The following is a 27,407-nucleotide window of genomic DNA, read 5'->3' on the forward strand; positions in this document are numbered from 1 at the left end:
GCCTAATCTACATGGCTCCATCGATGGAGCCATGTTGTTTAGACACACCCTAAGTTCCTCGGGATAGCTCAGCCCAAAGCTGACCATGAAGGCTTACAAAGGGACCTCACAAACCAGGGTGACTGGGCTACAGAACGGCAGCTGAAAATCAGTGTTGACAAGTACAAAGTAATGCACGTTAGGAAGACTTTTCCCAAGTGGACACATAAAATGGTGGACTCTGAATTACCTCGAACTGTGGAAGGAAGAGTCATCAGGGCGAGTTCTCTGAACACGTCCGCTTCATGTGCAGCAGCGGTCAAAAAAGGCAACGCGGTGTTAGAAACCATTAGGAAAGGGAAAGCCAATGAAACTGACAATTTCATAATGCTTCTATATAAATCCGTGGTACACCCACATCCTGACTACTGCATGCAGTTACGGTCACTCCACTCAAAAAGATATAATTGGTAAAAGAACAGAGAAGGACACCAAAATTGATCGGGGGATGGAACAGCTTTCATATGAGGCGAGATTTAAAAGACTGGGACTCTTCACTTGAGAAAAACATGACAAAAGGGGGTTTGGAGAGAGATTTATAAAATCAGGCACGGTGTGGAGAAAATGAAGAGGGAAGTGTAATATACCCCTTCACATAACACAAGAACTAGGGGTCACCTAATGAAATAGGCAGCTGATTAAAAACCAAACAAAAGGACGTGCACAGAACACAGCCAACCTGTGGAACTCCTTGCCAGAGGATGTTGTAGATGTCAAACACATAACTGGGTTCAAAAAAGAATGAGATAAGTTCATGGAGGTCAGGTCTATCCATGGCTGTTAGCCAAGTTGGGCGTCCCTGCTTTGGGTGTCCCTAAACCTCCAACAGCCAGAAGCTGGGATTGGACAGCAAGGGAGGGATCACTTGATATCTGCCCTGTTCTCTTCCCTCCCTCTGGGGCCTGGCTTTGGCCACTGCAGGCAGGCAGGACGCTGGGCTGGATGGGCCGTGGTCTGGCCGCTCGTATGGTCTGTGTTCTAATGGGGCTCTCTGCTTGTCGGAAGTGCTCAGTCCTTGGGAGCAGGAGAACTGGCCCTGGAGTTTTGCACCCAGTAAGATCAAGGCCCGTGTCACAAGGAAAGATCCGACGTGCACAACTTCCCTTTTGGGCCTCCAGGAAGGTGGGCCCTCCTGCCTTCACCAGGTGGCTCTCGGGCAGGAGGAAGCCCCAGGGCCAGGCCCCTGCAACCAGGGGAGGCCAAGAGGGAGGCCAGGGACCAGGCTGAGTTTCTCCCACAGGAGTTTGTGGGGAGCCGGGTGGCTGATTCCAGCCGCACACATGAGCTGTCCCAAGGCCAGATAAGCTCAGGGCCACTCCCGCACGGCGGGGGAAGGGGGCGGGTGCCTGGTGCGGGAGGAGGAGAACAGCCCCCACCCCGGCCAAGTCCTGTGTTGATGAAATTTGGGACCCTGGCCCCGATGAGCCAGGGTGCATGTGCCAGAGCGACCAGCCCGTCAGTCCTGATGGGCCGCGGCTGCAGAGGAGGAGTCCAGCCTGGTGCAGGGTGGGGCTGGGGGGAAACCCAGCCAGAAGGAACCAGTTGGAGCTCGAGCGTCTTCAGCCCAGCCCCACCCAGGGACAGGGGCTGGCTCCCTGGCACAGAGGGGAAGGGGGAGATGACGGACACTAGCAAAGGGAAAGCAGCTGGACTAAGCAGGGGGAAGCCAGGGCCAGGGCTGTGATGCTCAATTCTGCCTAGGCCCTGGCCACCCTGGGGAGGGGGAACCAGAGCCACCCAGCTGGCTAGAGGAACGGCGCTGGGGGGCTGCATCGGATGGGACATGATTCAGGGCAGCCCCGAGCGAGCCAAAAGAGAACAGCCCGGGGCCGTAGCTGCCCTGCCCAGCCTCTCTGGCGTGAGCCTGGGCTGGGGGCTGGCAGCGAAAGAGTTAATCTCTCCGCATGAATCCGGAGCTATTAATACCCGCACGCTGGTTTATCTGTCAGAGCGAGCCGGCTGCTCTGTCATCCAGACAAGCCCCGCAGAGCTGTGTCTTGGCAGGGCCAGAACTTTTCTTGGTGAGAGCTCGCGTGTGCCCGCGGGCCCGGGCTGCTCCCCCTGCGCCGGCTCCTCACGCTGCCCCGGCGGTTCAGCTCCCCCACGCCCACTGCTGCCCCCCGCCCCACGGAGCCGCCCGAGCCACGGCCGAGGCTGGCTGCTGAGCCGACGGGAGGAAGGGGAAACTTTCCTGAGGGCGGCTTGAGCGGCAAAGTCGCCCACCTAGGATCGGCCTTCCGGCTCCAGTGCCCTCCCTGCCGGACCAGGGACACCAGCTCCGCCGAGCCAGGCTCCGGCCCCTGGAGATGGGCAGCCAAGCGCCCGTGTCTCTGCCTGAGAGGAGCAGCAGGACGCTGTGGGGGCTCCGTGCTGGCTCTTCCTCCCTAACCACCTCAGCTGCGGGTCTTCCACCTCAGGCCACAGACTGAGCCCTGGGCCCTCCTGGCTCTTCCCCGGCTGCCCCAGGAGGGAGTCCTACAGGGACAGCCCCGTCCAGCCCCGCAGAGCGAGAGCGCGACCGCAGCAGCCACCGGCAGGAGCCAGAGTGCAGGGTGCCATCTGGCCGCGGAGAGGACAGCGTGGGCCAGGAGTCACGGCGCCTGGGCGGGGCCGGGCCAGCCCGGTGCTGACGGGCGGGCTCCCCGCCGCAGGGCCGAGGGCACAGGGTCCCCTCGCAGGGCACGGGGCAGGAAGAGCCGCGAGCTCTCCCCGTCGGAAGGCGCGACGGGCAACTTGGGAGACAAAGCAGACGATGACGCCTCCTGGCAACTGGTCCAGGAGCCTGGGGACCTGCTGACCCTGGCTCCTCCAGCCTCCAGGCAGCCTAGTGAGGGGCCAGAGGATGCCAACACCCGTGCGGCCTGCCCCAGCCTGCAGCTGCCCCCGCCGTGGTGCCCCGGATGTGGGAGCGAGGAGATGGATTCCTTCTGCTTCGTCTGCTTCCAGAAAGAGGAGCTGCAGCCCTTGCAGCTGAACAGGTCAGTTCCAAATTGCCCGCTGTCCCTTCCCCCAGCCGTGGCCCCCAGGGCCAGCAAGGGGCTGGGCGGCGAGCTGCTGGGAGCCTGGGCAGGGGCTGTAGGAGGGGGTGGGCCTATGTGGGCGGGAAGCGGATGGGGCTGCACAGCTGATCTGGGGGAGGGAGGCGTGAGCGGCAGGGGGTAGCAAGGCCTGCTCGCAGGACAGAGCTCAGGAACGGGCCCAGAAACCCTCACTTTGCCAAAGTTTCTCTCACGCAAGCGCCTCGTCTTCTCTCAGGACGCGGCTTCCACCAGGGCCCCTTTCCAGCTGCAACAGGGGGACCTGCAAACTGCAGAGGAGGGGAGAGGAAGAGTGTGTGTGTCTGTAGCAGGGTGTGTGTCTGCACCAGAGAGGACAGGAGTGTGCGTGTGTGTGTAGCACAGGAGAGAGAAGGGGTGTGTGTGTGTGTGTGTAGCACAGGAGAGAGAACGGGTGTGTGTGTGTGTGTGTGTAGCACAGGAGAGAGAAGGGGTGTGTGTGTGTGTGTGTGTGTGTGTAGCACAGGAGAGAGAACGTGTGTGTGTGTGTGTGTGTGTGTGTGTACGCTCATCTCTGTGTGTGCAGAGCTGTTTGGACGGAAGTGCCTGGGTGGGTGTGTCTCTGTGCGTGCCGGTCGCAGTCTGTCCGGGTGCACCTGTGCACGTCGGGGGAGGCTCACTCAGGCGTGCGGGAGTGCTTGTGCACAGGCACATCTGTCTCGGTGCAGGGGGCGTGTCCCTGGGGATCGCTCGCGTCTGGGCGTGGCTGACAGAGCCCGTCCTCCGTGGAATTTATCGAATGCAGCAAGTCACAGGGAGCCGTGCGGGCGAGCGCTGTCCCGTCCCTGTTCAGGCCCGGATCCTGGGGCCTCCCTGGCCAAGGGGCATGGAGAGGTGCTGAGCCTCAACCCAGGGATGTAGCCGCTTCTCCCGCCATTCGCAGCGCCCAGGCAGACGGGCCTGAGACCAGGGGAGGGGCTCTGACCTCTGGCCAGCCCCCTCCCCTCCATGCAGCCCCCAGCCGTCTTACCCGGGAGCCTCCATGCCAGCCTGTCGATGAGACCCCACCCTTTCCCCTCCTCCACGCTGAAGCCCACCCGCGTGGGGACCGGTCCTCTCCCCACAGGCAGCCCCTGCAAACCGCCCCCCGGACTGTGGCACGAAGCTCTGCTCAGGGGCTCCTCTGCCCTGGAAGGTCCTGGCCCCCGACAGGGCCGGGTCGGCCGGGGGGATGAGCAGCGTGGCGCCAGCTTGCAGGGGAGTTTCCCAGGGCGCTGTGGGCGCCTCTTACGTGCCAGGCTGCGTGTTCTCCACCCAGCACCGGGCCTGGCTTCCCCAGGCTTGGGGCTGGCGGTGGGTTTACGGGGTGGGGGCAAGGGGAAATGCAGCCTCCTCCGAGCAGGCCCTGCTCCCCCTCACTGGGGCGAGGGGAGGAGAGCCCCGGCTGGAGGCGGCGAAGGTGAGAAATGGAAACAAAGCTGGGGGCTGAGTAATGCCCCTGCAGGGGGTTGGGGTCAGGGCTCAGGAGAGGGCTGCCCTGGCCGGGCGGTGCTGAGGGGCCAGGAAGCAGGGCCACTGGTGGCAGAAGAAGGCCCTGCCAGTCCTCAGCCTGCGTGGGTTGTTGGCCACCAGGGCTCACAGGGGACCTGCCCGTGAGGCCTGGTGCTGGGAGGTGCCAGGGGTTCCAGGGGGTTATTCTGCACACGTGGCCTCTAACAATCAGGGCACCGGTTTCCAGGGCCTATGTGAGACCCCAAGGCACTGAGTGGCCGCAGTGCCCGGTGACCTCAGAGGGAGACTGGGGGGTTGAGATCCAGCCTCCCTCCCAAAACAAGCACCAGGCTGAGCCATCCCAGAGTCCACCCAGCCCCCACTGGAGTGAGCTGCCCTCCCCCAGCCCGGTCTAGGGTTGCCAGATGGTTGAACCAAAACTACTGAAACCCCTTCCCCACAAAAAAAAACCACCAGAGAAAAAATTCTGTTGAGGAAAAAAAAAGGGGAGGGGAGACCAAAGTTATTAAGCAAAAAAAAAAAAAAGTTAAATAATAAAACAGCATTAAAACAGCATGGCCCCTTTCAGAGTGAGTGCAGAGTTAGAACAGGGATAGGAACAGGGAGCGGTTGAGCACTAAGACCCAGGGAAGACATTGCTTCCGTTTGGTCTTTAAGCTTTTTGCCACTTTGTGTTTTTGTTCTTGTTCAAGCCAGAACTTAGCTTCCCCGCGGAACCAGATGAGCTTGGAGTCCATGGGCGAAGGGCTGGGGGTGTCAGGGCTTGGGGCGGGGGGAGGCCGGGTGCTAGGGTTTTCAGGTGGTCAGTATTTTTGCCTCCTGGCTGGGAAAAAAAATCAGAAAATATCAGACATTTTAGGTGTCCGGTATTTTCTGAATTTTTTTACTGACAGGAGGCGAAAATACTGGACTGTCTGGGTCAATACCGGCCACCTGGCAACCCTAGCCCGGTCAGGAGCAAAGCGACAGCAATGGTTAGCATGACCCCTCTGCCCGGGCCCCGCCCTGCCCGCTGCGTTCCTGTTCCGTCTCTGGGCGCAGCGGCCCCGGCCCACGTGGCAAAGCCAGGAGCTACTCTGGGCGGATGCCCGTGGCAAGGAGAGCAGCCTCTGGCCCTGCTCGTGCAGGCGGCGACAAGCGGGGGGCGGAAGGACCCGGTGCTGCTCTCGGGGCTCCGCGGTTCCCACAGAGCCGGGGGAAGGAGAGCAGGCAGCCGGCGGTGAACTCCGGAGCTCCCTGGCCTGGCAGAGCTAGTCCAGGGGGCAGGGGTGTCCCCTGAGAGCAGGCCCTGGGCTTGAGGTATCCCTGTGCCGGAGGCCCCAGGCCTCCCCTCCCTTGTGCTCTCACTGCTTTGGGAACGGTTCTCCCCTCCTGCCAAGCCACGTGTCCCAGCCCCCTGCGCCCCAATGAGGAGCCAGATGGCAGGGCTGCGAGGTACGAACGCAGGCAGCTGCCTTCCCCGCGTGGCTCCTCCCCGGCGCAGGACCAGGTGTAGGGGGGCTGCCTCTCGCTGCCATTTCCCGTTAGCCTCCCCCCAGCCTGCCTGCTCCTCCCCACAGGGGCCTGATCCGAGGGGCAGCTCCAGTGTGAGGGGGAAGCAGAGTGTGTGGGGGGGGCTGCTTCCTTTTATTTTCATCATCATTTTGCTGCTCCATTTCCTCGGGCTCTTGGCTGACCCCTCTCTCCCCCCCCCCACACACAAAGGAGACTTTGTCCCCGGGATATTGGGGAGCTATTGGCACAGGCAGGAATCGGGCCCTTCCCCCCACACCCTGCTCCGCCAGTGCCCCTCAGTCCTGACACAGCCCCTGGCCACTCCCATCCTGCCCTCCCCGCCCGTCACTCGGCCGCCCCTGCCTAGCGATCCAGCATCTCTGCCCATCTCCAGGGCCTCAGGGCGCAGCTGGCCCCTTCCTGGGGATTCACGTTCAGGCACTGGCCAGCTGCCACACTGGAAAAGTGTCGGAGAGGCACAGCTGGGGCCAGGCCCCACTGCTCCTCCAAGCACAGGGAGGACATGTGGGGCGCACAGGGGCCGGTGGGGCGGATCCCTCCCCTGCCATGGCCCGGCTGCTCAGAGCAGGCCCTGGTCTCTGGGCTTGGAGGCCAGCGCTGCCCAGGAGGACTCGGGCCATGGGAGGGGCTGGGTGAGGCAGGGTCCCCGGCAGGCATTGAGGAGCTGAGCTGGGCGTTTCTACTTTCAGGGCCCTGCCCGTCTCAGCACCCCAGGGCCACACTCAGCAGAACAGGCCCTGCTCCCCTCAAGGCGGCGAGGCCTAAAATGAGAGCGGCCGGCCGTGCCTGGGGACGGGAGAGCCGACGCCTGCCAGCCACCCGGCCCCGGCTCCCCGCCTGCACGGATGGCATGGAAGGCGAGCCTGCTCGCCGGAGCCAGGACCCCATCCACCCCATCCGCCTCGCACGGGCCGGGGGCCAAGCTGCGGAGGAGGCTTCGCTTCTTGGGGAGGTGTGTGTGAAATTCCTCACCAACGGGGGGTTTTAAAAAGCCCCCCGGCCGCCCCTTCCCCCATGAGCCCCGAGTGCCTCCATCCTTTCCCCAATCCTGCCCCCGCCCCGAGCATGTGCTCAGGGAAACCGGGGGAGGTCTTGCCCCCCCCTCAGGGAATTCGGGGAATTCCTATAGTGCAGGGGCAACATAGACAACCCTATATCCTCCATGTGTCTGTCCCCTGGGGTGGGGTAGGGAAGGGCAGGGGACTGGTTGGAGAAGGGGGCTGCCGTTAGCTAGAACAGCATCCAGGCTGCTCTAACTCACGCCCAGGGCTGGATCTGCCAGCGGAGCAGCCCAGAACCAGGGCGGTGGGCAGGTGGCACCCAGCCCCTGAGTCTAGGGCACAGACCTGCCTGAGCTCACGCAGCAGGTCAGTGACAGAGCCAGACACAGGCGTCCTGTCTCCCAGATACCACCATGATGGGCGCAGTATATGAACCAACTTCTTAAGTCCCTTGCAGTACCCACTAGACCCTGCTGTGCCCAGGGCCTCTTGCCCGCACCTTTAGTACCCCATGTGCTGCTGGCATCAAAGAGCCCTTTGCAGTAAAGGGCTCGGTATGCCAGCATGCCGCTCAGCCAGCGGCCTCCATACCAGGCAGACCCTCCCCGTCTGGGCAACTGCTGCCTTCCTGCACAGCCCCATCTCCCTCTGTGCACCAGGGAAGGGCCTGGCCCCCACCCTGCAGCCCGCTGTATTCTCCAGGCCTGGCCTGGCTGTAAGCAGCTTGTTGCAAACTCCTAGCAGCCGGAATCGAACCTGCGACCTCGGGAGGCTCGTGCAGGATCCGCTCAGCTGAGACAGTAGAGCAGATCAATTCACTCTCTGTAAGGGGTCTGGGTGCTATTGCATGGGACAGTGCACACCCCCAGGAGGCGTGTGGGTCATACCTGCTCCCTGGCCCAGGCAGAGCAGCATGTCCCCCCTCCCCCGGGCAGTGACAGCTTCTCTGAAGCAGGTGGCGATGGCAGAGGGCGGGAGGAGGGAGTCAGGGCGCCGGAGTTGGCTGCCTTCCCAGAATGTAATGACCGATGGCTCGGGTTGGCCCTGGGATCACCCCCCCACAACCTCTCCCACCTGGCAATGGTTTAAATTTCAACAGGCCGACGGAAGGGAAGCGGGGAGCAGCCAGGCAGCCGCCTCCCCCAGGTCACACCCAGACGGGAGCTGGCTTTCTGTCGCCACGCGCTGCAGGCGTTAGGGTGCTGCAGGGAGAGTCGGCATCACTAGCCCCTGTGAGGAAACTGAGGCACCAAGCGGGGAGCGACTTGGCAAAGAGCCAGGCTCAGACGCCAGGAATTTGGAGCTCTCTGCGCTACCTGGGAAACCCCACCCCTTGCCGTGCAGGGCCTGATGCTGAATTGCGGCGGGGCCGAGCGCGGGGGCCTTGCCTTGGGACTGGCTTCCGGGACAACATGGAGAGCCGCCCCACTGCTGCGACCGCAGTGCTAGGCCCCCTGGAGCTCTGGCCTGGGCCCCCCCGAGCGGCTACCCCCCAGCAGCAGTCAAGCTGGGTTTCCAGGGGAAAAGGAGGTTCAGGGCAGCAGAGGCTGGTGCTAGGGCAGGTAGCCTGTCACCTTCCAGACCGCTTGCTCCTTGGCTGTGGTTTTGCTCAGCAGTGGCAGGCCCAGCTGTTGGGGTGTCCCCTTTGTGCCACGGACGCACAAATGGCTCTGCACTGGGAGAGGGGCATTAGCCCGTGTCCTGCTGCCGGTGGGGGGGACCGCTCCAGCCCGGCTGGGCCCGCCCCTGCGGGATCTCGACGAATCAGTTCAGCATTGCGTGTGGCCGGTTAACGTTTTCACTGGGATTTCACATCCCCAGTCAGGCCGGTCGCTCCGAGCCCCGGCCGCCGTGCAGGCCTGTGGGGCAGCCGGGAAGCAGGGTTACTGCCCGGGGGTCGTTCAGTCCGTCCCCAGCGCTGGTCCGGACACTCAGAGCCCGTGTAATCGACAGGCAGCTCGGCGCAGCCCGGCGCTGCGGTCGGCCCCATTAGCTCTCCGCTTGATTCTGACAGCGTGGTAATTACGAGTCTCTTCCTCCCCCCTCCCGCGTGGCATTATTTACAGCTGCCTCGGCGCCGTGGGGCTGGGTGCTCGCGTTCGCCCAGCCTTGCGTCATCTCCCCGGAGATCTGGGCCTGATTTATCACAGCAACAACGGAGTCTTCTTCCACTGGGCCTTGTTTACAGCCCCCCGGCCGTTCGCCATCCCCGCCTGCGGTCTGCTGCAGCCGGCCCCCTGTCCGCTCACCCGCCGAGACCCCGCTGCGGGACTGGCCCAGCGCAGGAACCTGTGGGATTCCTTCCTTCAGCACAGATCCCATTTGTGCCACCTTGATGGCCGCCCGGCCGGCTGTTTGTGTAGGACCCGGCCCGGCGTCGCTCTGGGAGGAGGCAGGGGCCACGGTTGGGAGGGCAGGTTACGGGAGAAGCGGCCTTGTGGGATCACTCCCTGGCTCAGGCCGGCCTCCGAGCCTTCCTGGCTAAACGAGGCGGCTCCCTTGGACTCAGGTTACAGGCGTAACCGACCGGCGTGGTGCTTGGAGCTGGCCCCAGCCCAAAGAACATGGTGTGATGGTCTGAGCCGGGGGAGGAGAAGACAGCCCGACAGCCACACGTTACCGCCGGTAACCCGGCCTGCGCTGTGTACCGTCCCGGAGAAAGGCGGGAGGGGCTGGCCGGGGTTATCGAATGGCGCCTGTTGGCTCCTGGCTCTCGTTTCTCTTTCCCCCGCTCGCGGTGCCTTTCTAGAAGCTCAGGCAGATCACGCCCCAGAAGGGTAGTTAGCTCCAGGGAAAGGCAGGTGATGGGCAGCTCTTCAGCCTCACGCCCGCCAATTGTTCGTAGCACAGATTTCCTCAGCCCGAGGCGTGGCCCTTCCAGGGCCGGTCTCTGGCGTGGCCTGGCTAGCAACGGGGCTAGCATGGGCTCCTGCTGGATACAGGCCCCCGAGACCTGGGAGAAAGCCACCATCCAGGCCACGCTCAGCCGCCGGACGTAAATGGCTTTCAGCGGTACCTGCCGGGGCTGGAGTTGTGCTAGCAGCCTGGAGACAAACGGCTCCGTAGCCTGGCTGAGGGGAGCGGCCCTTTCAGATCTAGCAGAGGTAGAAGAGCTGGCCTGACTCCTCCTCCTCCCCCCCGTTAGCCCGTTACCATCATCGGGGCCTTGACCGTGTTTCTAACTGAGCTGAAAAGGAGCCGCTTGGCTCCGGCCCTGTGCCCGTCCCCAGCGCCATCCCCACTGCCCTCCTGGCTCTGCCGCTACTTTCTGTCCCGCGAGCGGCCGAGAGGAAGATCGGAGAGGACCCAGGCGGCCACTGCGAGGCCCGGTGAACTGGAGGGGATTTAGCTGGTGCGTTGGGCTGCTCCCGACAGCACGATCCCCGGAGCTTTTCCCTGCCCTGGGATAGGGTCGCCAGGTGTCCAGTTTTGATCCGGACAGTCCAGTATTGGAGCTTTTTGTTTGGGAAACAAATTGAGACAATAGAACGGAGACAATAGAACGGAGACAATAGAACGGAGACAATAGAACTGTCGGGTGTTTTCTAACTCAGAGGGGATGTCGATTGTGATGTCGTAGCAAGTGTGTCCGGTATTTTTGTTGAAACCATCTGACAACCGTACCCAGGGGCACGTCCCACCTGGCTGTTTAGTGAGGTACAAGCTCACACGCCATCGCATGCGGGCGGGACCGGGCGGTCAGGCCAGGCAGGGGGCAGGAGGTTTCGGGGAGGGCCTCCTGCTTTCTTTACTCTTGGCTCATCCCTGTAAAGCAAGGGCGGGGAACCAGATGTGGCCCCTGGCTTGCCTGGATCTTGCCCCTGAGTCTCGGGACTCGCCCTCCCAGCACTGAGGGGCCCGCGCTGGCGCTCCAGCCCGCCCGCCACCCCTCTGCAGCTCGCTTGTGCGCGGCCCCGATTGATTTTTCTGTGGGTCGGTGCCGCCAACCCAAAAAAGGTTCCCCAGCCCCGTGGGTAAAGGGACGGTTCCCGGGTTCCTAGGCCAGCTGCGAGGAAACCGGCCGGGAAGGGGGCAGATGGCCCTGCAGCTAAGGCCCAAGGAGACAGGAGTGCTCCTTTCATGGCCCTGCCGCTCAGTCACGCTGTGACCATCCTCTCCGTGGGGGGGGGCTTTCGCGAGGGCCGGACCACGTGCGACCCAGCAGCAGCTGACACGTGGGCTGGGGATCCAGAAGGGCGAGGCACGGAGTGGCCCTGGCGTCTCCCTTCCTGCTGGACCAGCTCTCCGAACACACCAAGCCCCGGGCCTGCCCCGGCTGGAGGGCAGGAGGTTTTGTGTTGACTCGAAGGGATGCTGCAGACGCAGGAGGTGCAGAGCTCAGGAGATCCAGGCACACTGCCGGCAACGGGAGAGGCTGGGCGCTGGGCAGCGCAGGCCGAGAAGCAGAAAGACCCTCCCCACAGTCCCCTCCCACACCAGAGCTGGGGGGCCCCAGCTAGCAGATTTGGTGGGCTCCGGCCAGCAGTGGGGCAGCAGGAGGGCTGGAGCGCCAGTGCGGTCTCCCCAATGCCGGGGGGATGGAGCGCTGAGCCTCGGGAGCTGGATCCAGGCAAGCTGGGGGCCACATCTGACCCTTGGGCTCTCTACCCCCGAGAGGAAGGAACGAGCCCTGCGGGGAGCGGGTACGAAGGGGCCGGGGGCCGGGGGGGGGGGGCTGGGCCCGGCAGGGAGCACAAGGCCGTGGCGCTTTCCCCCACAGCCGGGAAGGTGTAAGCGCGGGGCTATTTCTGGGCTGTGAAGTGACACTTCCCGCCTGTTGAAGCAAAACACCGCTTGCGAGCGGGGCTGGAAGTGAAGTTCGGCGGCGGGATCGGAGAAAGCAGCTGCCACCGAGCCCGCGGGGCCGGGTGACTCACCATCGGCGGGACCGGCTCTCCACTCCGCTGCCAAGAACTCCCGCACCCCACCCACCCTCCAAGCACAGCCGAGGGGTCCTGTTCTAACGGCCGGCGGTCGGCCTCAGGGCTGAATGGGCGCAGCTCCGCGCTCTCTCGGGGCTAGCGGGGCAGGCTGCCTGCAGACTCAGGCCTGGCCTGCACGGACACGTTATGACAGTCGCTACATCAGCCAGCGGTGCGGAAAGCTGCCCCGGCCCCCAGCGTCGGCACCGCCATGGCGACAGAAAGGAACCACACAGGGAGGCCCCTGCCCCAGAGGAAAGGCCTTGTCGCTGCAGGCTCCCCTACACCCGGGGGATCTGCAGGGATAGCCTCCCCCGTGCAGCACCCTCACGTCACACCCGCCTCTTGGCCCCCCAGCGCGCCCGGCCCTCCCCACCCTGCCACTCATCCAGAGGAGGCTCCCTTCTGTGGGGCTCCGAGTTATCAACTCTCAGCCAGAGTCCAGACTCCTCTTCGTCCGGCTCCCCGGGACTTCCTCTCCCCCATCAGCTGCCTCAGGGCTACCTGCGAGGCATCCGGCAGGCAAGCCCCGGGGACCGGGTAGCCTCCCTCAAGGAGTGTCTCCCTTGGCCGAGCTCTGGCAGCCTCTTCCCTGGCCCCAGTGCTCAGGAGCCAACGAGCTGCCAAGATGGGCTTGTCCTCTCTTAGAGGGGCCGGCCGCCCCATTTGGAACCAGCCGGGCCTGGCTCCGTCTGACCCAAGAGCCTCCTGGCCGCAGGGCTGGGTCACAGTGGGTCACGCCAGTGCCACAAACTGCAGCCCCACGTGCCCAGGAACCCCCGGCCCCGACTGCCCACCGCCTGTAGGGCAGCCCCTGTCACAGAAGGGCTAAGTCCCTTCAGGCCCCTATGCAGGGGGATGCAAAGGGTGCGAACGCACCCCCCCCCCCCCGGTCCTCCTAGTACGCGTGAGGCTGGGGGCGGCGCATTGCCCCAGCCTCCCTGCCCCGTGCTCCAGTCGGCTGGGAGAAGGCTGGGGCTGATTCCCCCCCTCACCCTGCAAGAGCAAGGCCAGGGGCAGGGCTGAGCCGCAGGGGTGGGGTAGCCACAAGCCCCTCCCATAACTTGCACCCCCTTCCCCTGGAAATTCCTGCGTATGGGCCTGCCCTTGGCCCTTAGCAGTCCAAGGCTCTGCTGGCAGATAGAGGGTTGTGGGTGGGCAGGTCTGACCCCTCCTTCCGAGCTCCGGGGAGCCCATAAGCATCTGGTCAGGGGAACACCCCGGCTTTTGCGCCTGGCACCCGTGCGCTGGCTGGGCGGCCAGGCTGCGAACACAAGGCCACCCTGCTGCACGGCAGGACGCAGGACGCCCACTAGAGGGCGCTTCAACCCCAAATTCCCACAACCCGGGGAGTTGCTGGTGTGGATGCACTGGGATGTAGCACCTTAGAAACTAACCCAAATCTGTCGCTAGCACCGTGAGATCTGGTGGGCAATCCCATTCCGGGCACGTCCCACTGACCTGCCAGCCAACCCCTGGCCTGGCTTTAAGCAATGAGGAGAGGACGCCGCCTGCGGAATTTGGTGGTGCTGGCTCTTACCCCTTAGATCTTGCGCAAACAGCCAGCCTGCCTCTCTCCAGCAGATAGTAGGTCTGTTTAGCTCCAGGCTCCCAGGTCTGATCCCCGCTGCTCACACCTGGGCGTGGGTCAGTGTCACACGTGGTTTCTGATGTCCAGGCTCAGTTACCTCTTGGGAAATTCCCTCTGAACATTTCCACTCAGCTCCAGTTGAGGTTCCTGGCTCTGCCCTCAGGACCCTAATGGCTCCTGCTGGCCTTTCCCTTGGGGTCTTTCCCAGCGGTGACAGTAACTTCAACTTTCTCACAGGGACTGTCCTATTGCGGCCTGGGCCCCTGCTGGCTCTTTGAGTAGCTCCCTGCTCTGGCTTTTGCCGCAGCTCGGCCAGCTCTTGCCAGAGCTGGGCACCAGGGCGTCCCCCGCTGACTGTCACCCCAGCCTTTCCTCTGCCATGCGTTTCCCTCCTCCTCGGTTTAATTTGTACCGCCTCGGCCAGCTCCCTTCCCAGCATGCTCCACTCCTGCTCTGTGGCCATCCCTGTCCAGTCCAGATCACGCATTTCCCCTCCAGCTGGGGCGGAAATGTCACCGCACGGTAGCATTTTAGCTCCTGTCACTCAATGAAATTGATCAGCCTCTAGGTTCTGCCCACAGTGTGGCTGGAACCCCGATCAAAGTTTCAAGCACCCTTCTGCTAGTGTGCTCCTGAACTATCAGCAGCCAGCATCACTGACCTGGGCCAGGAGTCCCTTAGTAATTTCAGCCAGGAGAGCTTTGAGAGATGGCTCTAGAGTCTGGGTTTTATAAAGCGGTTTGGGTGCAGTCTCCCACTGTGTTAGGTGGCCGACGTGTCTGAAACAGCTCTGGAGAAATGAGCCGGCCCCTTCCATCTCGTTGATCTTAATTAGCTCATGTCTGTAAAACACTGGGAAGATGGAGTGCTCCATGCGAATGCTGAGTGCGGGTATTATTATTATTATTCAATCTCTACGCGACCCACATGCCCGCTCCAGCGCAAAGTATATTTTGCAGGCTGACAGCCGCAGCTGCTGCGCAAGAGCTGCTCAGGGGAGAAATTGTTAGCTGGTCAGAGCTGAGCTCCGGTTTAATTGCTCTAAATGAAGCGCTTGGATCTGCAACCAAGTATTAGCCACTTCCTGGAAAGATTCTGGTGCAGCCTACAAGGCCTTTGTCTGTCACGAGTCAGAAGGGGAGCATGCCACTCAGGCGGTTATCCAGCCAGAGAGACAGTGGGCTGGAGATGTGGGTGCAGAGGATTCACTCTCGTAAATGAAACCATTGGTCTGGTAGACTCGGGCTCCTGCCTCTCACCTTGATAACTGGGCAGCTAGCTGGGCACATGCTTGGCTTTTTTTGCCATCCTCTGTGCAGGGGAAAGATACTCTCTTGACCTCGATGAGGAAGAGTTTATGGCGATGATTGCTCTCATCCGGATCCTTGCTGTGGTCAATGTTCCTGCTAATTTTTCATGTGTGGAATAAATTTTGTTGTATGCACAGAGGCATATGCAGATGTGCACCACCCGTATAAACACATGCTGCCGGCTGTGGGTGCTCTGCTAATCTGCTGGGCGACACTTGAATTTCTCCTGGGTGGACACTGAAGCACATGGCTTACAGGGAACACCAATATCGCATGAACCTAAATCAAGGCCTCCTAGAGTTCCATGCTGGACATGCCTCGTAAAGATCACTGCAGGCCCTGCATAGCTCATCATCTGAGTCAGAGGTGGGCAACCTATGGCCCATGGAGCCCCTGCCTGCCCTCGCCCTCACACGCCCCACTACTGCCCCTGTTGGCAGCTGTTCCACTCTGGGAGGGAGGAAGAGGAGCGGGATGGAGTGCGTAAAGTGCTGGGAGGGAGGGGGAGGAGCAGGTACGTGTGGGGCTCCGGTGCCCCAGTGCGTGAGAGATGCGTGGGGCAGGGAGTCCGATAGGAGGGTTGCGATTGCTGCAGCCCACTGCGGTGACCGGGGGCCACTCATGTGGCCCATGGCTGTTCCTGGCTGCCCATCGATGCTCTGCAGAGAGATAAGGCTCAGAAAAATCACAGCTTCCCAAGGTCACCCAAGAAGTGTGGTTCCCCCCCCTCCCGTGGCAAGATGAGCTTTGAGTCAGCTGGAGCCTCTGAGCCAAAGGAGCAGGCCAGGCCAGCCAGTAGCTGTTCCTTTGGCTTGAACAGCAGAGGACTGTGCTCGGAGATGCAGGTTCAGTCTCTGCAGAGAACATACCTTGAGGCATTGCCACACAGTGCCTAGGGACCCGCAGCAACGAGGGGCATGGCCAGAGATTTGAGTCAGTGTCCCGATCCCTATGGGACAACCGGAGCCACCCCCATTTCCCCAAGGAGCTCCAAAGAGACATGGAAGAAGCACCACCCTGGAGGAGCAAAAATCAGGACCTAAAGTCTGCCCTCCCCCTGCAATGAGGCCGGGGGGGGGGGGGGTGAGAATGGCTAAGTGGGGGGAATGGGTCTGTCAGGCGTCCTCTGCAAGGCCAGGCTCCTTTCACGTTACGCTAACCCACCCGCTCTGAGTCCAGACCGTCTCCTCCACCCCCGGTCACCAGCAACTCTGATGTTCTCCCGGTCCATGCCTCTCGGCCCAGCTCCATCCTGGCAGAACAACATGATGAGAGAGCTTGGCGATAGCTCCTCCATAGCAGGGACACCATCCAGAGCGTGTTCTTCCCTTACCTGCTCTCTCCCCCCACCCCCGGCCCCAGCTTAGGACACAAGCTTTCCCATGGGGGGACCGTGCTCAGTGCAGGAAGTTACAGGAGGTCGCTCCTTCCAGCTCTCACCTCATTCCGGGTTAGTGTATCTGTTGCAAGTCCATTGCGTGTGCTGGGCCATAAAAATCCCTGCCCACCCCGAGCTGCTATCCTGTGCTCCATTCAAATGCAACCTGTTATGCAGACACACACACACACACACAGCGCTCTCTCTCTCTCTCTCTCTCTCGCAGGGACCTTACTTTTGTTCTTTCTTGATTTGTTCTCTTAATACAGAAGTCATTTGGCTGGAGAGGTGATGGTGGCTCTTTGCACATGGGAAACACCACAATTGGCTGTAATGGGGGTCAGCCTTCCCCTCACACGAGTACAGGTCCCTGCACTGCCTTTCGGCTACTTAGCCTTGCATGCAATCACAAACCCCTTCCAGGGTACACCTCAACAGGGGCCTCTCCCAGTACCCTCTGCTAATGTCCCTTTCCTCTCAGATTGGTTCCCCACTCAGGAGAGAGTGGTGCCCCCAGGACTCCTCCTCCTGGACAGGGTTTCTTGCTCCTAATTCAGGGCTTTACCTCTGCTCATCATTCTCAACAGCTCTCCACTGGGCACTATCCCTGGCTCCGCCTGCCAGCCACCCACCCCCTGACCTTCTCCCTTCCACATCTCGGCTGCAATTGAGCTGCCTTTAGTCCTGCAGCTCCTCTTATATAGTCCCTCCTGGCCCCTGATTGGCTGGTTTCCTCCAAGCCACTCTAGCCTCCTGGAGGCCTTCTCTATGGCCCTATTGAAAAAAGCCTAAAAAACTGAGCAAGTATGAAACGGTGGAGATGTTTCAGAGGAATCAATGGGATTGAATAGAGTAGCCTATTCCTGCTATAAAGTTCCCTAGGCTGTGACAAGGAAACCAGAGAGAAGTGATCACTCGCTACCCGGTTCAATAGGCAGGTCCACGAATGGCAGGCTGGTCTGGCGGTTAAAGAACAGGCATGGGGGTGGGATGCGGGTTCAGCCCTGGCTCTGTCACAGACTCTGGTCCATTGTAAGCGCCTCGGGGCCTGGCTAAGGGTCTGTACAGCACCTAGCACACAGGGGCCCTGATCTTCTTTGGGTCTTACAGTTGTGACTGTAATAGAAATAATAACAGAAGTGTCAGATCTGGATTCAGCCTCTTGGGTTCAAGTCCCTGAACTGCTCTGTGCTCCAACCGAGACTAGCGCCATGGGGAAGAGAGATTCACGGGAGAGACTTCCTGCAGGTGCTGGAGGGGGTCCCAGCATGGGAAAGTGGACGCCCCCAGAGCGGGAATGTGGGGAAGGAAAGAGAAACTCCCTCCTTCTCTTCTCCAGCCGCATCCTCCTCTCCTAGCCAGGCGGCTCCCCTTCACTCAGGAATGTGTCTGGTCATCCAGGCCTGCCGCAGCGCCTAGAATAGTGAACGTTGTGGTTGGGAGATGGCTGAAGGGCCCGGTGACGAGAATGAAAAAGGAAACCTAATTTGCACCAGTCCACGTGCTGCGACCCATCTGCTTCATTATTCCCTGGAATTGGGGTGACAGCTGGGGGGGTCACAACATATGCCCCACGTCAGCAGATTTGAACACCAAGGACGTTCCCGATATCCCTACGGTGAAGTGCAGGATTTGTTATTGGTCCTTCTCTTGCTGAAACCATTCCAATCATCCGGTTAGGGAAGGAAACACCATGCACCCGGGGGAGCGGAGGGGGGGAGCTGCCATCAACCAATGGCCCTGCAGCACCCCCTGGGGTGGGGCGCCACGTTTCAGCAATTCTGCCTCGCTCTCGTCCCCAGGACTTCAGTGGCGAGCTTGTCCTCCAGCCGGCCACACTGCAGTTCCGTCCCATTGTCTACGTCCCAGACAAAGCCATCGAAGGAATGCCAGTCAACAAGGCATCTTCAGCCCCTCCGGCTCCTCTTGTCCCTCGCAAGCCACCCTTAGCCCCTCCGGCTCCTCAGCCATCCAGGCTTCTGCCGGGACTCTGGTCCATCGTGAGCCCCCCAAACCAGACAAAATACTAACTAAGCAACTTGACCTGTCTCAGGCTTGAGCCTTCCATCCCACTCATGTTCCCCCAGTTCTCGACTCTTCTACTGACCGCCAGCCCACAAAGATCCTCCCTTTCTCCTGTCTCAAGACTCACTGCAGGAGCTAACCCCTCTCCTCTACATCTCTCCCACCTCTCCCTGCAGCTGGCTTCTCTTTGGTCCTTCCCAGAGAGAAGGAACTCCAGACCCCCTCATTCCTGGGTCTCCTCCACCCCACCACTCTCAGATCCTTCCTGAGCCGGACACGCCCTCCAGGTGTAGCAAGGTGGGGCTAATAGAGCTCTCGGGCCTTCTCCGGTGAGGAGGGGTTGATATAGCCTCACAACAGGGACTAACCACGTCACATGAGTAATGAATAACACATAGCTGGCATGAAGCGTTTGTGGACAGTGCACGGCATGAAGACGACGGGTCCAACTTTTTCAGCAAATGCTTACAAAGAGCAGCCTCTCCAACAATGCGTTGCAAAACAAACTGCATTTTTAACAGCTGCCGTGCCTGACTCTCAGTTGGGTGGAATCACGCAGCTCAGAGAGCGACGCCAGTTTAAACCAGCTGAGGATCTGGCCCATTCTTTGTGAAGAACGGTTTGCCCCAATGTGTCAGTCATCCCCAGAATGATGGGGTGGGAAGGAGACATAAAAGGAAAGAGAGAACTTGTCTAGGCCTGGCTCAGGAATGAATACCTAGCTGCCTTTCCTCTAATCCTCTGTCTGCAGTGACAGGCAGAGTTTGCAGTACTACCTCTAGTTAAAACTGCCCTTATATAACCTTCTTGTCAGTAGTTTAATAACGTTGCCAAACTTCAGTTGTTTGGACTGAAATTTTCCAGGCTGGGCGTCAGCCTCAAGATGAATTTTCTTTCCAAGGTTCAGCTAAGACGTTCCGGCCACGTCTTAGAACAAAATTAGGGGGAAAGCTGTTCTTCTGCCATATTCAGATAAATCTTTCAGCTCTTTGGTTGAGAAGCTTACGAGGGAGAGTTGCCTTTCTGCCTTCCCTGTAAAAATCTGCCCGAATTTGGGCAAGTTATAACTCTTTGCAAAATCTCTCTTTGCATGTACTATGGAGGCTTCTCTGCAGAGTCTGTCTGCATTGAGTATGCTCCAGACCAAGGATGGTCCTCCTGGGGTCCAGGAGGTGGGTGGGCTGTATACAGGACCCTCCCCTAGTCTAAGGGGAGGATCAACTGAGTCCAGGATGCCAAGTAATTACAGGGGCCAAATACAAAGAAGAACAGGGTAGGAGTGAAGGTCAAAGGGCTAAAACAAGGGAGTCAGATGGGGACACAAAGCAGAGAGCCCTGGACCATGCCCATTGCTCCTCAAAAGCATCGAGGGAGCAAATGGATGTCTCCCCCAGCCCAGGGATGGTGCTTGGGAGGTCTCTCCCTGTAGTTGCTACTGCAAGGTGCTGAGGGTGTTGTGGCACCAGAACTGGGAAACCATCTGTCTTGTATTTCTCCTACAAAATGTGTGTCTCTCCTTGTAGTCCTGATCCACAGACAAGATAACAGCCTGATACTGCAGCTGGTTATGCCTGGAGCTGACCTGGCAGAGGTCTGTTTGGTGGGTCTAAAAGTGATCATGCAATGAACCACGTGGGCGTGTCAGTATCATTCTACACGAGGGCATTTGTTCCATTTGCTTTGTTAAAATCCTTGGAAATTGCACACATAGAACCTTACGGAAAAGCCACCAGTAAGGTGGCAAAGGCAAGCACTTACAAATTAGGAAATGCCAGAATGGCCCCTTGTGCGTATGCTTTATGCTACAGTCTTTTATACTATTTTTTCCACAGGACCCTGCCTCATTCAGAGCTCAGGGTGGGCTGTGAATGGAGCAGATCTAGGTAGTGCAGGAGGCTGCTGTCTGTAGGATTCCTGTTCCTTTGTTGCAGAAGTTGGAAGGTGTGTAGTGATTGTAGGCAGGAGCAGCAGGTTTGCAGAAATTTTGGTGGGTCCTAAAATGCCCCGAGCCTGCACTCCCCCCACTTAACTCAGCAGCACCACCTGCTCTGGGCTGGGTATTGGGGTGCAGGAAAGGGTGAGGGGTGCAGGCTCTGGGAGGGAGCATGATGTATGAGAGGGTGTGGGGGGGATGCGGCTGGGGTGCCATGCTTACGTGGGGCGCCCCCCTCTGGCCGTGGCTCTTGGGGGCTGGGGGTCTCTTTACACTGTTGCCTGCCTGCTGTCCCCACATGCTCCCCCCAGGGGGGGCGGTGTCTCAGTGCACAGCTCCCCAGACTCTGCAGCAGGAGCAGCACACAGAGACCCCCCACCTCCACCCAGGGGCTGCAGGGACGTGCTGACAGCCACGCAGAGCAGGTGACTGGAAGCCGATCTACCACCGCTGCACTGCTTCGCCCCCCCAGTACTCCAGCTGAGTCCTCACCAGAGCTGTGCAGGGCAGGACTGTTAGCTCCTGTGTTTTACATGCAACACTTCTGTTAGTACCCTGCAGAACTGCTGTTGCAACTGCATCACACTGTGAACTCATATCCAATTTGTGTTGCACCATCAGGTCCAGGTCCTGGTCCTTTCCAGCAGAACTCCTGCCTCGCTGGTTATCCCCCATTGCACAGCGGTGAAGCTGACTTTTCCTCCCCAAGTGGAGCTCTTTGCACTTGACTTTGTGGAATTTCATCTTGCTCAGACCAATTCTCCAATTTGTCAAGGTCGTTTTGAGTTTTAATCCGAGCGCGGGTCCCCCTTCTAGCTGGGTCTCATTTGCAAAAGTTCTAAGCATCCTCTCCACTCCATTATCCACATCATTAACAAATACATCGAATAGCACCAGACACAGCACTGGCTCCTGCGGGATACCATTAGATACGGCCTTCTGGTCTGATCACTACTCGTTGAGTACAGCCCAATTGTGTACCCACCTCACATCAGTTTCATATAGGTGCCATTTCCCTGGTTTGCTTCTGAGGATGTCTGGTGGGACTGTGTCAGAAGCCTTACTAAAAGTGAAGAACTTCCCCATCCACTAAGCCAGTAGCCCTGTCACAGAAGGAAGTTAGATTGGTTTAGCATGGTTTGTTCTTGACAAATCCATGCCGGCTTGTCTTTGTAACTCTGTTATCATTTGCTGCAGTATCTTCTCGGGTATCAATTTTCGGTTGATTGGTCTTTAAATCCCTGGGTTGTTTGTATTCCCTCTTTTAAAGCTAGATACTGCGTTTGCCCTTTTCCCAGGCCTCCAGGACTGCCCCCATTCTCCATGCATTCTCAAAGATGATTGCTAATGGTTCCACGATCGCTTCAGCCACTTCCTTAAATACTATAAGCTGAATTTCATCAGGTCCTGCTGACTTGAATACGTCTAACTTAGCTAGATATTTTTAAACCGTTTTTTCCCTGCTTTGGTTTGTGTTCCTGCCCCTTATTGCAAATGTTGTTTTGAGTATCTGGTCACCATAAACCCTCTTACTGAAAACGAAAGCCAAATAAACATTAACTACCTCAGCCTTGTAAAAGTTGGAAGTTATTGCTTGCCTTCCTTCCTACATGCAAGACCTACACCTGCCTTCCTTTCTTTCCCTGGTCCTCATGTATGTAAATAACCTCTTCTTCTTGCGCTTGTTATCCTGGGCCAGGTGTAACTCATGTTGGGCCTTGGGCCTTCTGACTTTGTCTGCATGCGCTTGTGCTGTTCTTCTGTACGCCGCAGTAGTGATTCCTCTTTGTTTCCACTTTGTGTGGGGTTCCTTTTTGAGTAACTGCCACCAACGGGGGAATGGGGAGGGGGTGGGGGGCAGAGAGGACAGCTGCTCTCAGAACCGGCTATTTAAAAAGTCCGGGGGCTCCTGGCTGTCATGCTGCTACTGAAGCTGTGGCAGCAGCTAGAACCCCGGGCCCTTTAAAACAACACCAGGCACCCGGAAGGACTGGCTGCCCTTGTGTGAGAGGTGTATGGAAGTGTGTGTGTGGGCAGGGAGGGGAGGAAGTAGGTGTGTGTGTGTGTGTCATCCTCCCTTGTTTGAGAGATGTATGGAGGTGTGTGTGTGTCTCTGTGTGTGTCCCCTCACCCTGTGGAGGGAGGGAGATAGGTGTGTGCTCACCCCCCTTGTGTGAGAGATGTATGGGAGTGTGTATTTGTGTGTGTGCATGTGTCTCCTCACCCTGTGTGTGGAGGGTGATAGGGATATATGTGTCATCCTCCCTTGTGTGAAAGGTGTATGGGAATGTGTCTGTGTGTCCCTTCACTCTGTCTGTGTGTGGGGGGTGGGAGGAGGTAGGGGTGTGTATTCGCCTCCTTTGTGTGAGAGGTGTATGGGAATGTCTGTGTCCCTTCGCTCTCTGTGTGTGTGGGGGGCAGGAGGAGTCAGGGGTGTGTATTCGCCTCCCTTGTGTGAGAGGTGTATGGGAGTGTGTGTGTGTGTTGCACCCCCCTTGTGTGAGGGCCACTGAGGCAGCCCCAGGAGTCCGTGTGTCCCGCTCTCGGCGCACCCCGGCGGACGCGGACTCACGTTACCAGGTGCCCGCAGCCCGAGGTGACCTAGATCCGGGCGGGCGGGCGGCGCTAGGACCCGGCGGCTCGGGGGCGGGGCGGCAGGCAGCGGCCAGGGGCTGCGCGCTCGGGCGCAGACGGGGCCGGAGCAGGCGCGGGGCGCGGCGCCCGGATCCCGAGGGCTGCAGGCGGGGGGCGATGGGGCGCGGAGCGCGGCGGCTGCTGCCCGGGGAGCAGCGCGGAGCCGCCTGAGCCGCCCGCCCCGCGCCATGCGGACCCGACCCCCCTAGCGGCGCAGGGCGGCGGCGCAGGGGGGATGCCCCGGGCCCCCGGGCCAGCCAAGCGAGGCGGAGACCGAGCCCCGCCCGGGCCCCCAGGGGCGATCCTGGGCCGGCCGCAAGGGGCAGGCGAACGAGTGAGCGAGGGAGGTGGGAGCTCGCCGGGGGCTCGCCCCGGCTCCCACCCAGGTAAGGCTGCGGGGCCACGCTGCCCTCCTTTGCGGCCCCGGCGCGGGGCCAGGTGGAGCCCAGCCCGGCGCCCCCCTTCGCCCCCATCGCCGGGAGCCCCCCGCCGGCCAGCGCCCTGTGTCACCCCCCGTCCCCATCGCCGGGAGCCCCCCGCCGGCCAGCGCCCTGTGTCACCCCCCCTCCCCATCCCCCATCGCCGGGAGCCCCCCGCCGGGCCAGCGCCCTGTGTCACCCCCCCTCCCCATCCCCCATCGCCGGGAGCCCCCCGCCGGCCAGCGCCCTGTGTCACCCCCCGTCCCCATCGCCGGGAGCCCCCCGCCGGGCCAGCGCCCTGTGTCACCCCCCCTCCCCAATCCCCATCGCCGGGAGCCCCCCGCCGGGCCAGCGCCCTGTGTCACCCCCCCTCCCCATCCCCCATCGCCGGGAGCCCCCCGCCGGGCCAGCGCCCTGTGTCACCCCCCCTCCCCAATCCCCATCGCCGGGAGCCCCCCGCCGGGCCAGCGCCCTGTGTCACCCCCCGTCCCCATCGCCGGGAGCCCCCCGCCGGGCCAGCGCCCTGTGTCACCCCCCCTCCCCATCCCCCATCGCCGGGAGCCCCCCGCCGGGCCAGCGCCCTGTGTCACCCCCCCTCCCCATCGCCGGGAGCCCCCCGCCGGCCAGCGCCCTGTGTCACCCCCCGTCCCCATCGCCGGGAGCCCCCCGCCGGCCAGCGCCCTGTGTCACCCCCCGTCCCCATCGCCGGGAGCCCCCCGCCGGGCCAGCGCCCTGTGTCACCCCCCGTCCCCATCGCCGGGAGCCCCCCGCCGGGCCAGCGCCCTGTGTCACCCCCCCTCCCCATCGCCGGGAGCCCCCCGCCGGCCAGCGCCCTGTGTCACCCCCCGTCCCCATCGCCGGGAGCCCCCCGCCGGTCTGCGCCCTGTGTCCCCCCCCCCCTAGGTCCGGGAGCCCCCCGCCGGCCAGCGCCCTGTGTCCCCCCCCAGCGCCCTGTGTCCCCCCCCCGTGCAGCCGGTGCTCAGGGTGCGGCCGCAGGCGAATGCTGCTGGCGGAGGCAGGTGCAGGCTGGGCTGGGCTCGCTCCAGCCCCTGGGGCTTGGGCTGCGAGGCCCTTTCCTTTGTGTCTCTGCCGTGCGCCAAGCCGGGCCCCCTCCCCCTCCATGGCTCGGCGGCGCCAGCCCCGCACAGAACCCCCTCCCCCCGGCTCTGTCTGCCCGGCTCCATCGGGGCTCTGCGGGGGGGCGGGGGGCAGTGAACTGGCAGCAGCACCAGGGGCAAATCCTATTGTCCCTCCACTCCCAGGACTGGCCCAGCCCGCCTGTCTGACCTGGGCTCTTCCATCCAGCCTTGCTGCCCATCGGCCCTGGCACCAGGGCAGACGCTGGAGGTGACGTGTTCCCAGCCGGGTCAAGGTCCTGCTATTCTGCACATCTGCCTCTCACAGCCGCCTGCCCGCCCTGTCCTCTCTGCCCCTGCCCTTCCCTTAGTCTGTTTTAGGCCCTTCCAGCTGGTCTCAGGTACCCCCCCCCCTTTGTTGCCTTAAATTCTTATGCTTGTTCTAGCAGGGAATTTTCAGCCCTGCCTGGGGCGACTTCTCTGATCCCTTGTTTCCTGCCCTTTTGTAGATCCCTGCCTGAAACTTTGTCAGCTAGCTGCATGGATTCCAAGGGTTGGCTTGAGGCGGGGTGGGGGAGTGCGAGGAGCAGGAGGCGGGATTAGATCTTGGGGCGCCCATGTGCTTCCCCAGAGTCTGTGTAATGCTCCCGAAAGAGCTCAGACGCCCTGGTGTTTGGGCTGCAAACCCCTCTGGAAGAATCATTTGCTACAAGCAGCCCTGCTGGAATCCCTGTCCCAAAGATGGCCTGCCTTCTTCTCCCCCCCCCTCGCCTGCTGGGTAAGTGCCCTGTACCGGGGTGTTTTCCAAAGGGGCATATCCCTCCCTCCATAGCAATATCTCCCTGGCTGGGCACTTGGAGAGCCGGCCAGGCCTGTTTCTTCTGGCAAACAACATGCCGTAAATAGCTGTTAATGGAGCCATAATGCCTCTGCCTGGTGACCTCTCCTGGGGTCATTGGAGCAGGGCGTGGCCACGTGCCTGCCTGTTGGGCCACCCAGCACCACCTATACGCGTGGCAGGATGTTCGCCTCGCCAGGCACGTGCTGGAGAGCGAGACAGCTCTTGAGCTCCTCTGACTCAGTCCTTGGGTTCAGCCTTCGCAGGTGGCCCAGCTATTCAGTTGCTTGGGGTAGCTGGTGAGCCAGGGAGTGCAGCTGGTGGGGCTGTGACGTGCGTGGCGGTTTATTTTTGTTTCTTCCGGATGGCCCTGGAGTGGTCTCTTCCGGCTGGGGGGTACTGCTTGTCATTCAGCTTTGCCGGCTCCTTGGGGGTGGCCTCCCCGCCTGGGAGGAGAGGACCGCCCCGTTGCTTGGCTGGGCTGGGTTGTCAAGGAACCAAGCAGTCTGAGCTGGCATCCGTCCCTGTAGAGAAACTGGGAGCCGGAGAGGAACCGGAGTGAGTCATGATTGAAAGGAGCTGGAGCCTGAGTGGCAGCGGAAATCAGCGGGGAAGGACTGGGGAAAAGTTTGGGGGGCTGTAGCTCTCTTGGCGTGCCTTCTGAGCAGTCAGTGGCCAGCGCCGGCCACCAGGGGGCGCCTGGCTGTCATGGCTCGGAGCACAGGGAGTCGATGGAGGGCGGTGACCAGAGGTGACTTGGGGAGATGTGGCAGGGAAGGAGCCGAGGGATCGGGCTGGAGAAGGCAGGAAGAATACAAAGCCGGAGGGAAGCAGGCGGCTCCCCCGGGCTGAGCGGGGCAGGCGGGAGGGTGACCTGGGCAGTGCGGGGGGGCGAGGCAGGCGGGAGCCGACTGGGCTCTGGGGTTTCGCTTGCTCCGCGGGGGGCAGCGGAAGGAGCCGATCGCTGGGCTAGACGGCGGGAGTCGGAGTCGGTTACAGTCTTGCAGGACCCAGTTGCGGGCCCCCGCTGGCACCTGCGTACCAGGCGGCCACGTTGCCCTTGCAGATGGGAGGCGCCAGGCAAGGTGCTCCGGGCTGCCGAGCTCCCGATGGGCAGCAGGGCGATGTACCTCGTGTGCCGGATCCCCCGCCGCCGTGCATTGGCACCAGGCTTTTGTGCTTGTGCTGCACTCACGGAGAATCAGGCTCCTGGGAGCGAGGGGCCTGCCGGTTACCCTCTGGTGAAGCCAGCGTCGGGACGGGCAATGATCAGAGAAGCCAGAAGAGGACGGGTCGGGGAGCTGCCCTGTGGCACAGGCTGAGGAGGGTAATTCCTCCCCCCAACCAGCCAACCGCTGGCCGGTGAGACCACTGGAGCTTTAGGGTAGGGACTTACCTAGGATCATAGAACCCTAGAACAGGAAGAGCCCTGGAGAGGCCATCGAGTCCAGTCCCCTGCCCTCCTGGCAGGCCCAAGCCCCATCTAGACTGTTTGCTGGGAGATCCCCTGTCCCATGGACAGGGGGTAGATAAGCTCCAGTGTGTGGATGAGGGGAGGGGCTGAGTTCATGGGGCTCTTAATGAGTGAGGGCAGGGCAGCAAAGGGTTGGACAGCCAGCAGGTAGGGAGTCAGCCAGCGGACTGCAGAAGACAGGCTCAGTGGCAGTACGTATCTGGTAGCATGGGCTAGCGCAGTGCTGGGGCCGCCACGCGGGGCGGGGGTGATGAGGAGGAGAACTTACCCAGGAAGGTGTAACAGTTTCAGGCAAAGGGGCTGCCCTGTTAAAGATCACAGCTGCAGGTCAGCATGGGGGGCTTGAGACACAGCAGGGACGGGGGGGGGGGGGAATGATCAGGAACATGCCTGGGGAGCAGTGAAGGATAAAGCAGCGGGTAGGGCAGGAAAGGAGGAAATCAGTCATTTGCTCTGGCCAAAGCTTTTGTGGAGGCTCCCGTACGCTGCTGTTCACGGTACCTGGTAACCCCGGGGAGAATGGTGGAGTCCTGTTCCTGATTAAAAGCTGAGCTGGGAAGTGAAGGGATCTCACCAGCGGGATGCTACATATGGAATCCCCAAGGGTCTGGACTGGGACCCGAGTTCAGTACGTCAGTTAACCTAGAAAGGGGGCTGCGTATCGCCATGGGGACGTGCTCCCAACACAGCGCGATAGAGAGCGTCCTGTGTAATTGCACTGACTACAAGGAGTCGCACCAGATT

At 61.1% G+C, this 27,407-nt stretch overlaps 1 protein-coding gene across 3 annotated transcripts in view; it reads left to right on the plus strand.

The window, feature by feature from the left end:
* The first annotated feature begins 2,480 nt into the window (after positions 1–2,480).
* SBK1 (SH3 domain binding kinase 1) overlaps positions 2,481–27,407 on the plus strand; it is a 45,774-nt gene continuing 20,847 nt past the window's right edge. The window contains exon 1 of one of the 3 annotated variants that reach the window (XM_075899058.1): positions 2,481–3,017. In XM_075899058.1, the coding sequence (XP_075755173.1) occupies positions 2,956–3,017 (62 nt within the window). In that variant the 5' untranslated portion in view covers positions 2,481–2,955. Of the gene's footprint in view, positions 3,018–22,886; positions 23,243–24,251; positions 25,130–27,407 lie in introns of those variants that run through there. The other 2 variants (XM_075899056.1, XM_075899055.1) reach the window with 2 other exon arrangements.

The sequence above is a fragment of the Pelodiscus sinensis genome, chromosome 16 (genome assembly GCF_049634645.1).
Source record: "Pelodiscus sinensis isolate JC-2024 chromosome 16, ASM4963464v1, whole genome shotgun sequence".
Lineage (NCBI taxonomy): Eukaryota > Metazoa > Chordata > Testudines > Trionychidae > Pelodiscus > Pelodiscus sinensis.